This window comes from Gorilla gorilla, chromosome 20 (genome assembly GCF_029281585.2).
Source record: "Gorilla gorilla gorilla isolate KB3781 chromosome 20, NHGRI_mGorGor1-v2.1_pri, whole genome shotgun sequence".
Classification (NCBI taxonomy): domain Eukaryota; kingdom Metazoa; phylum Chordata; class Mammalia; order Primates; family Hominidae; genus Gorilla; species Gorilla gorilla.
In genome coordinates, this window is record NC_073244.2 from 67,179,237 (window position 1) to 67,189,546 (window position 10,310).

General features: G+C 56.8%; 1 protein-coding gene and 1 long non-coding RNA gene across 5 annotated transcripts; one reads left to right on the forward strand and one right to left on the reverse strand.

Moving 5' to 3' along the window:
- Positions 1-1,514: 1,514 nt before the first annotated feature.
- LOC129528701 (uncharacterized) lies at positions 1,515-6,704 on the forward strand. The gene is made up of 2 exons (XR_008673992.2): positions 1,515-1,679; positions 6,317-6,704. It is a non-coding gene; the product is annotated as an uncharacterized lncRNA (long non-coding RNA).
- Positions 1,863-9,405, reverse strand: SYT5 (synaptotagmin 5). Of its 4 annotated transcripts, none has more exons than XM_019016093.3 (9): positions 9,318-9,405; positions 8,164-8,287; positions 7,418-7,590; positions 5,238-5,357; positions 4,942-5,109; positions 4,405-4,572; positions 4,115-4,232; positions 3,750-3,883; positions 1,863-2,448 (listed from the first exon to the last, which is right to left on the reverse strand). In XM_019016093.3, the coding sequence occupies exons 2-9, from the start codon at positions 8,240-8,242 to the stop codon at positions 2,248-2,250; spliced, it is 1,161 nt and encodes a 386-aa protein (XP_018871638.1). In that variant the 5' UTR covers positions 8,243-8,287; positions 9,318-9,405; the 3' UTR covers positions 1,863-2,247. The 4 variants fall into 4 exon arrangements, with proteins under 4 accessions (XP_018871638.1, XP_055226558.1, XP_018871639.1 ...); XM_055370583.1 differs by lacking the exon at positions 9,318-9,405 and adding an exon at positions 9,165-9,310 and having other exon boundaries at positions 4,115-4,229; XM_019016094.3 differs by lacking the exon at positions 9,318-9,405 and adding an exon at positions 9,165-9,310.
- Positions 9,406-10,310: the final 905 nt, after the last annotated feature.

The following is a 10,310-nucleotide window of genomic DNA, read 5'->3' on the forward strand; positions in this document are numbered from 1 at the left end:
CAACTGGGAATAATGATCATGTTTATTTCATGAGTTTGCTGTGAGGATTATTATTGGCAGTAATAGTAGTAACACAAAGGGCTGTCTTCATAAAGACATGCTCTACAGCCACACACACACACACACACACTCACACACACACACACACTCACACACACATGAAAAGTTACTGAATTCCTTTGGAGAAAAATTAAAAATCTCATGGATATTATAATCTGTGTAGCTGTTCTATTTTCACTTTCCCGATTGGCCACCAGGAAGCTTAGGAGCAAGTTTGTTTGCTGCCTCCTTTTTTGGTACGTGGGGGTAATTTTTGCCTCATTCTCCACTTAATCTGCTGCTCAGAGAGTTCTCTGGCCAAATCTTATAGGTCTTTGTTGACCACCCAAAATTCTGTATGGGATGAGATAAGGTAGAAGTCAGTGGAACTATCATCTTTGCTAGAAACAGAGTAGGAGGCAGCATTCGTTGAAAGAACAATGAGGTCAGATGCGGCGGCTCATGTCTACAGTCCCAGCTACTCACACAGGAGGATCGCAGGAATTTGAAACCAGCCTGGGCAACATAGCAAGACCCCATCTCTAAAAAGAAAAGAAAAGAAAAGAAAAAATTAGCTAGGCATGGTTGCATGTGCCTGTGGTCCCAGCTACTCGGGAGTCTGAGGCAGGAGGATCCCTTGAGCCCAGGAGGTTGAGGCTGCAGTGAGCTATGATTGCCCCACCGCACTCCAGCCAGGGTACACAGAGAAACCCTGTCAAAAAAAGAAGAAAGAAGAGGCCGAGGCAGGAGAATCGCTTGAACCCGGGAGGCAGGGGTTGCGGTGAGCCGAGATTGCGCCATTGCACTCCATTCTGGGCAACAACAGCGAAACTCCGTCTCAAAATTAAAAAAAAAAAAGAAGAAAAGAAAAGAAATAGAAAAGAAAAGAAGAAGGGCTGGGCGTGGTGGCTCACGCCTGTAATCCCAGCACATTGGGAGGCCGAGGCGGGCATATCACGAGGTCAGGAGATCGAGATCATCCTGGCTAACACGGTGAAATGCCGTCTCTACTAAAAATACAAAAAAATTATCCGGGCGTGGTGGCGGGCGCCTGTGGTCCCAGCTGCTCGGAAGGCTGAGGCAGGAGAATGGCGTGAACCCGGGAGGAGGAGCTTGCAGTGAGCCGAAATCGTGCCACTGCACTCCAGCCTGGGCGACAAAGTGAGACTCCATCTCAAAAAAAAAAAAAAAAAAAAAACAAGAGAAAAAGAAAGAAAAGGAAAGAGAGAAAGAAAACAAAAAGGAAAAAAGAAAGAGGTGAAGTTGAAATCATTGGCTTTCCTTGCTGAACTCCGTCCTCTCTCGCAGGCTCTGGAGATTTTATTCCCTGACTCCGCGCCTCTCCTTTGTTTTGATGGCAGTAAGTCGCCTGGGGGGGTCAGGTCTGTGTTTGCATCTATTTTGGGGCCCCAGCACTCAACAGAAGACCTCAGGGAATATGGAATGGAAGGAAGAAAAAAAGAGAGGGAGGGAGGGATGCAGAAATGGGTATGAAAATCGATGTGAGTCATGGGTGAGCAAGCGAGTGGATAAATTCATGGACAAGCAAGGGAATTCTCGCGGACTCCTCACAGCCAACGTGTGGCAGGAATTATTATTATCCCAACATTCTCCAGAGGAGGAAACCCAGGCTCAGAGTGGTGAGTGAGGAATGAACGGGTGAGAGTGTGAGGGAGTCCATGGGGTCAGGCCAGTCTCTCTCAGAGGCTTTCAGGACGAACAGCACTCACACCGCCCTGCGCGCGCCCATTCCTGGAAACGAGGTTTCCTCTTGGGCCCCAGCCCTTGCCCACCCCCATCAAGGAGCATGGGCCCAGGCCACCGGAGCTGCTGAATATTTATTTGGCCCCAGGAGCAGTGCAGGGATGGGCTGTGTTAGAAGAGAGAGGAGAGCAGACGAGGATGGCTGATTGTCAAAGCAGGGGGCAGGACCCGGGGGCAGGAGAAACCAGGCTGCCTTCCCTTCCCAGGGGTCCCTGGCGCATCTGGGTGTGTCCGCGGGGGTCGGGGGAGTATGCTGGAAAGTTGTCGTGATTGCCATCGTTGGGGGTGAGAAGACAGGAATGGTTCAGATGGTTGGGGTGGAAGGTGGGGGGAGGGTAACGGTCAGAGGAAGCTTAAGGGTGGGGATGGCTTGGCTTTGGCCGGTCTCGGGAGTCTGGGGTCAGGGGCTAGAGTCCAGGCTTGGCCGGGGGCTTGGGGCGGGAGTCAGGGCGCAGGCAGCAGCCTCACTCGGTCCGGGGGCCGCAGCGAGTGCCACTGGGCAATGGGCCGCCGCGGGTTGGCCAGCATGTCCGCCCAATGCCGCAGGCCAGCCCCGCCGGCGGCCGCCCCCACGGCCACCCTCCCGATGGCCTCGTTCTTGCCCAGCTTGTCGTAGTCCAGCACGGTCAGCTCCACCTGCACCTTCTGGGGTGGGCGCGGGAGGAAGAGGAGAGAGCAGCGTGAGGGGAGGAGGCCCCGGAAGGGGCGGTGTCCGTTTTCACGGCTGAGGGTACCTCTCGCTGCCACCCGAGGGCTCGGGGCCCCGGAGCTCGGGACGGGGGAGGGGGTGGGAGACGAGAGGGACGGAGCCTGCGGCGAGGAGGAGGCTCTGGCGCCTTTCTTCCTGCGCAGCCAGATTTCTAAGGAAATGAACCCTCAGGACTCGGTTGCGGAGCGGGTGTGTTCGGCGCCTCCTGGGGCAGCAGCCTCCTAAGAGCCGCAAAGCTGCAGAACTTTAACAGGGGCCGGGCTAGGGTAGGCGCCGTCCCTAAAGAAGTGAGGGGAGGTCTCTTTTTCTTAGAACCATGTACCTGAGGAGGGTGGCGCATCCTGGTGCCACGTGGGGGGCGGGGCATCCTGGTCCTGCTTAGGGGCGGGCCATCCTGGTCCCACTTGGGGGTGGGGCATCCTGGTCCCGCTTGGGGGAGGGGCATCCTGGTCCCGCTTGGGGGTGGGTCATCCTGGTCCTGCTTAGGGGCAGATTATCCTGGTCCTGCTTGGGGGCGGGGCATCCTGGTCCTGCTTAGGAGTGGGGCATCCTGGTCCCGTTTAGGGGTGGGGCATTCTGGTCCCGCTTGGGGGAGAGGCATCTTGGTCCCGCTTGGGGGTGGGTCATCCTGGTCCTGCTTGGGGGTGGGGCATCCTGGTCCCGTTTAGGGGTGGGGCATCCTGGTCCCGCTTGGGGGAGGGGCATCCTGGTCCCGCTTGGGGGTGGGTCATCCTGGTCCCGCTTAGGGGCAGACTATCCTGGTCCTGCTTGGGGGCGGGGCATCCTGGTACTGCTTAGGAGTGGGGCATCCTGGTCCCCCTTGGGGGCGGGGCATCCTGGTCCTGCTTAGGGTGGGGAATCTGGTCCCGCTTAGGGGTGGGGCATCCTGGTCCTGCTTGGGGGCAGAGCATCCTGGTTCCGCTTGGTGGGGCGGGGCATCCTGGTCCTGCTTAGGGTGGAGCATCTGGTACTGCTTAGGGGTGGGACATCCTGGTTCCGCTTAGGGGTGGAGCATCCGGGTCCTGCTTAGAGCAGATAGGATACCCACACCCAATTTTAAGGAGTCTCTTCCTGGAGTGGAAGAGGCTTCCTGGTCCTCATAGGAGGAAACAGACTGAGAACATAACCTCAGACCCCCTCACCTGGTTTCTAGGGAGATGCTAAAAAGTCTCCCTCCGCCTAGCAATGGCGATTACTAAAGGTCTGGGCTCTTGGAGAAGGGCAGGTTTGAGCTCACCTGGACTTGGTCACAGGGCACCTCGAAGCTGAAAGCTTCGTTGTAATAGGGGTTCAGAGTGTTCTTCTTGATGGTGGTTTTCTTCTTCCGCACCTTTTTGCCACCCTGCAGCAGGTGGACCTTGACGTATGGATCTGGGGAGAGGAAGGAGGAGTCTTATAGCTCCCCACTGATGAGTTCTTGGACCAACATAGAAACACTGCCTACACCCTTCGGGTCTCCCTAGCTCTATGCCAAAATCCATGTCTTCCACGGCAGCCTGGGCCTCCCTGTCCCCGAAGAAACCCTCGAGGCTCAGAAACTGTCAGAACGAGAACCCACCCCATGCCATCCCCACACACCCCACTCCCTTGCTTCCCACACACCTGACAGTCCTCCTACGTCCATCTTCTTCAGGTTTTTAGCCTCCAGGACGATGACGGTGAGCTTCCCGGCCGTGGGGACATAGCGGAGGGAGAAGCAGATGTCCCCAAGCTTCTCCTGCTGAAAGGAGAGAGGCCCATCACCAGAGCCCCGGCTCCACATCCATGCCCCCTCAGGGGTACAATCCACGCCGCCCTGAGGGTCTGGAAAGCCTATGATCTGATTGGCTCAGGATGTTGTGGGCGGGGCTGGGCCTGGGGGCGTGGCTCGGGGCGTGACCGCGCATGCTCACCTCCTCCCGCGGAGCCGCCTGCAGCTCCCGCCAGGCCTGCACTGGCCGCCCCAGGTCCACGGAGCTCATAGGGACCCGCACCTCCCCGATGGCGTCATTGCGAGAGAAGCGGTCGAAGTCGTACACCGCCATGACCAGCACCCTGCCCCCCAGCTCCACGTAGGGTACCTGGAGTGCACAGAGAATCCGCAGTAGAGAGCAGGAAGTCAGAGATAGGGTGAGGCACAGCACAACCAGAAGGAAGGCGTGGAGTGAGGCAGCGAGGGTCCAAGCGAACAGTTGGGGGAACTCAAATGGGAAAGTCCAGGGATCCATGCGGAAAAAAATCACGGGTCAGTGGAACCCAAATCGTACCGCTCAAAGACCAGGCTACAGCCCAGAAGTCAGTAGTGCCCAGGGTCCAGTGGAATAGCCCCAGAGCTGGTAGCTGCCACCTGAGCTGTGGCCGCCTCCAGGAAAAGCGGAAGGGGTCGGTCCCTAGTGTTCCAGGGACTGGGCAAAGGCTATGGAACACGGGGCCTGAAGGCAGGAGCTCACCTTGAAGGCGAAGGTCTCCCCAAAGTGAGGGTTCAGCGTCTGCCGATGCACCTTGGTCTCGTACCGCCTCCGTTTGTCTGGCAGCAGGTAGACCCGCACATAGGGGTCCGAGGAGCCACCAAGATCCAAGGCTGCCAATCCCATTGCTTGCAGAATGCCCACCAGCAGCTGCAGGGCCCAGGCACAGTGGGGGAGGTGGGGAACACTAGCCTTAGCCTCCCTTCCATGGCTCCTTTCAGAAGGGGTTGGAACCCCCTGGATCCTCCCTCCAAAGCATCCCCTTCTTCCACACCCACCTGGCCACTCTGGAAGTCATAATCCAGGGAGTACTGCAGTCGTCCTAGCTCATGCTTGTCTGCCACCTGCTGCCCTGGCCCGGATGGTGCTGGCTCCAGCTCCTCTACTTCTGGCTGCACCTTAGGGAGCCAGGGGTAAGGGTAGGTGAAGTCTTCCCCTGATAGCAGTATCCATCAGGCTCAGAAGCCAAGGGAGGCTCACAGGTCCCTTGGGCTATACCTGAGCTCTCACAGGCTAAGCAGAGTCAGTATTTGACTACTGCTGTCTGCCACAGGCAGGAAATAGACGTGGTAACACAGATGCAGTATGTTTGTGAAGGTTTGATTAGTGGTGTCTGCTACGGGCAGGGACTAGACATGTGCTTGTCATGCTTAGATTAAAACAAGTGCTGATAGTGTCCCATTGCCCACAGGAATAATGCAGGTTTTATTTCACATGCTAATGGATGTACTGGGGTGCCAGTCCAAACTGCCATGTTTACTTGTGATCTTAGCACAGCAAAACATGGAGGAGAAATGGCATATTTACTGTGTACTTGCCATTCTAAAGTAGAATGAAAAAGCAGAAGGTGTCTCCTTAACCTAGGCCAGCAATTCTTAAAATTCAATGTGAACCTGAATTCCCCTGAATCCTGTGGCAAAATGTCTGAGGTCACCTCTTCAGGGATTCTGACTTAATAGGTCAGGTGCTAGCACCAGAATTTGCATTTCAACAAGTACCCAGTGTGATTCTGCTGCAGACGGTCTTTGAACATCACTGGTTTAAGGGATAGGGATGGGGCTGGACACCAGGACCCTAAATAGCATCCTTTACAGATGCTAATTGAACAGCTCCTTATTGAGAAGGAAGGAGGGGAAATACCAAGTTAGTGACCACAGACTTGAGGCTCAGAGAGGGACAGTGAATTCTCCAAGGTCACACAACCAGGAAATGGTCCTTCTTGGTTGGAAACCTAGGGCTGTCTGGCTCCCAGGCAACCACTGCACTCCGCACTGAGAGACTTAATTTTCAGACCCTGCAGTGACCACTTTCCATTCCAATGGCCTCGTCCAATGCAAATATCTTTTATCCTCTCCAGGCTGCTGCTGCACTGGCCTCCTCCCTGGATTCCTCGCCGCAGATCTGTCCTACACAGGGTTCCAGAGGAGTCATCCTAACACCATCTGACCCTGTCCCTCTCATGCTCAAAACATATTTGTAGCTTTCATCACCCTCATGACGTGGATACTGCTGAGTTCTCCAGACACTTCACTCCAGAGTGCAGCTATTGTGAGAAACGACTCTTTGTTCCCCAAATAAGCCTCAGAATCTGGATATGGGGCCTCAACACATGCTCCAACTTGGACTAGAATGTCCTTCTCTCTTGTCTCAGTTAACTCTGTCCCTCAGGTCTCAGTGCAGAAGTCACCTCCACCACGAAGCCTCCTCTGTCTGACCCTCTGTTTTAAACTTTTTCTTACTGTAAATATGTCCCATTTTCTGAAAAAAATCAGCATATTTTAAAGTATTCTGGCACAAAGCTGGTTTTCAGCTTTCAGAGCCATTTATTTATTTATTTATTTATCTATTTATTGGAGACAGAGTCTCGCTCTGTCACCCAGGCTGGAGTGCAGTGGCGCGATCACAGCTCACTGCAGCCTCCACCTCCCGGTTTCAGTGCCTCAGCCTCTCGAGTAGCTGGGATTATACCACGCCACCATGGCTGGCTTTTGTATTTTTAGTAGAGACAGGGTTTCATCATGTTGCCCAGGCTAGTCTTGAATTCATGACCTCAGGCAATCTGTCCACCTCAGCCTCCCAAGTGCTAGGATTACAGGCTTGAGCCACCACATCCGGCCCAGAGCCAAATATTTATACGTTTCTGTAGGTTTCTATACAGTGGGATGCCTTTTCTGTGCTCCTATGAGACCCTGTAGTATGGCACATATTACCCTGTGTGGTGAGTGTCTGTGTCAGTGCCTGACTGCCCCACCAGACTGGGAAGTTCTTGTGAATAGCAACTAGTTCTGTTCCATCTCCAGGTCCCCAGAGTCCAGTTGAGGGCTAGACACACAGGGAGGATGAGCCAGTAAGGTGGGTTCCTATAGGACGGAAGGGAGCAGGGACTGGGACCAGCTGGGCCATTGAGAGGAGCAGGGTGCGGGAAGGGGCCAGGTGGAGGGGCTGGGCTGGGCCACACCTTGTCTATGTAGCTCTGGCCCAGCCCCTTCACTTCCTGAAGGTGGACCTGGGCTTGGGCCTGGCTCTTCTTGCCTGTCCGCCTCCGACAGCTCTTCCGGTAGAGACAGAAACAGCAGCTGAAGATGAGGAGGCCTGAGACCAGCACGATGGTGGCCAGGGCCCAGGGGGGCACTGCAGAGGGGTGGAGACAATACACATTGAGGCCTGGGCAGCACGCAGGCTGATTCAGTCCTGATTACACGCGGAAGCTGGAATGCTGGCCTCCTTTTCCCTCCAGCCATTTTCATTGCATTTCTTCCTGTGTTTTTCTTCCACCTAATGTGGCCTATAGAGAGATTCGATGCCCCAACCCAGGCTGACACCATCTGGATTTACTTGCTTGTTAGTTCTGCCTTTCCTTACCCGACCCCGCCCCCCATTTCTGCTCAACTCCTGATGCTTTTACAAGAAGCCCTGCTCCTCATCGGGCCTGTTTCCTTATCTGTAAAAGAAGAGCTAGGTGGACCTTCCAATTCTAAGATCCCATTCCATGCAACACCCCTTGATCCGGTTTCGATTTTTTTTTTGCAAATCTGTTCCTTCCTTTTCCCCCATTTCGTTCGCATTCCAGTCCAGGATGACGACCCGGGATCCCAGCCGGATTTTCCAGCCCGCCTGCCCGAGTACACCCCTCCGAATCCCGCCCCTTGGAATCCTGGCCGGGCTTTCTCTCTGCTTGGCCCCCCGCCCCCAGGTCTTGCTCACCTGGGCCGTGGCTGATGCGACTGGAGTCGGGAGGCGTGTCGGGCGATGGAGGCCCCGGGGTTGGGGGCTCCGGGAACATGGTGGCGGGGTCCTAGAGTCTTTTCTGCAGAGATACTCAAGCACCCTAGTCCCCCATTCCCACCCCAGACGTCCTTTGAGCCCCACGCACAACAAAGAACTCCAACTCCCATGAGGCCCCTGCGCGAACAGCCGCGCAGAAACCGGACAGCCACCGCGAGTCATGCTGGGAGTTGTAGTATCAGCCTCCCCGCACTTGAGAGGGGGTGTCCAGGACCTAGTTCCATCCCAAAGGGATACCCTCTTCCTCCACGGCCCCACAGGCATCCCGCTGACTTCTGCCTCGTCCTCGCCCCTCCGCAGGGTCTGAACCGGAAGCGGGCGAAGGCAGGCGTGGTAACCAGCAGACCGCGTTGCCCAGAGCAACAGCCGGGCTCCTCTCAAGCGGGGTGAGAGCAAAGCTGGTTGCCCGGGCAACGGTTTGTTGCCAGGACAACGGGCGGGGCTGACGCACAGACGCGGAGTCCCGGCGGGGCAGGCTCGCTCCGGGGCCCAGCGGTGCCTGGGAACCTCCCAATAGCCCGACTGGGATCCTGAGGTCCCGCGAGGTGGGGAGGGGGCAGCCTGTGGTCCGAGCGCCCACAGCCGACTGCTCCCTCCGCACCTGGTCCTGGGAGCTGAGACGCAGGTTCCCTCTTCCCTCTCCCCAGTTTTGCTGGAGGGCGGGTCGGGGGCTGCCCGGTGCCTGTGCTGAGCCCCCTCATCCTTCTTGGCCTGTTGGTCTCTCCAGGCATCCGTGCTGCTCTCGTGACCGCCTCGGTCTCCAAGCTGTCTCTTGACCCCACATAGGCGTCTTCCCTGTGTCTGCCTCCCCAACCCGCCTGTCTCTCTTGCCTATCGCCTGGCCTCTGTCTCCAGGGTCTCTCCCTCTCCCCTCCGCCTGCGCCCCCCTCCCCGCTCTCGGCTCTTTGTCTTCTCCATACCTGTCTCGCGTCCCCAGATCCCTGTCTCTCCGCTTCAGGCTGCTGCCCTCCCTCTGGTTGTCTCCCCAGTGCCCCAGCCCCCACTCCCACACCCCTTTCCTCTAGGGATGCGGATGCGGATGGGCTGAGGGCGGGGGTCCCAGCAGCTCCTACCTCCTCGGCGGCTGGACGGGACACTCCCGGGAGACGCCGAGGCGCCAGCCCCGCCCGGACCCCACCCCCTGCACGTGGGCGGTGGCGCTGTCCCGGGTGCTGATCGCGGAGCTCTGCGGGGCGGGGGAGCCGCGGAGCGGAGCAGGATCCCGTGCGCGCGTGTGTGCCCGTGTGCGTGTGCGCGCGTGTGTGGTGTGTATTGTGTGTGCCCGTATTTGGTCTCGGGTAGGCGGAAAGCCCTGCCCCGCCCCTCCTCCCGCCTCCACCCGGGAACCTCGATGACGCCCACAGATGTTTATCCTGGTGCTTTAGCATTTTCTGCCTTCTGGTCCAGTCGTTGGCCGTCCAGACCACTCCACTCCGCCCGCCCCAACACACACGACACACAACCTGTATAGCCCAAAGAACGGCATGCCAGGATACTCAGTTCTAGGACCTAGGAGACCCCAGACCCCCATTGGAGACCCAGACTCTGCGGGGTTCAGCATCAAAGTCCCCAGGTATCAGCCCCCAGACATCGCCCTCTAAGTTCCCCTAACACCAGTCCCAGGAGGCGGCCAGTGCGGTGGCTCATACCTGTAACCTCAGCACTTTGGGAGGCCGAAGCAGGAGGAATGCTTGAGCCCAGGAGCTGGAGACCAGCCTGGGCAACACAGCAAAATCCCGTCTCTACAAAAATGAGCCAGCGTGGTGGTGCGCACTTGTGATGGCAGCTACTCTAGAGGCTGAGGTGGGAAGATCACCTGGGCCCAGGAGGTCAAGGCTGCAGTGAGCCACTGCACTCCAGTCTGGGCAACAGAGCAAGACCATGTCTCAAAAACAAAAACAAAAACAGAACAAAACAACAACAACAAAGAAGAGTAAAAGAAAAGCTCAGAAGGCAAGTCCCCAAGCACCTAGCTCCAGCGAGCCCTGTCCATACTGCCCAGACCCTGGACACAGACGTCTGGACACTGCCCTCTCTGAGAGACTCAACCACCCAAACCTACATTT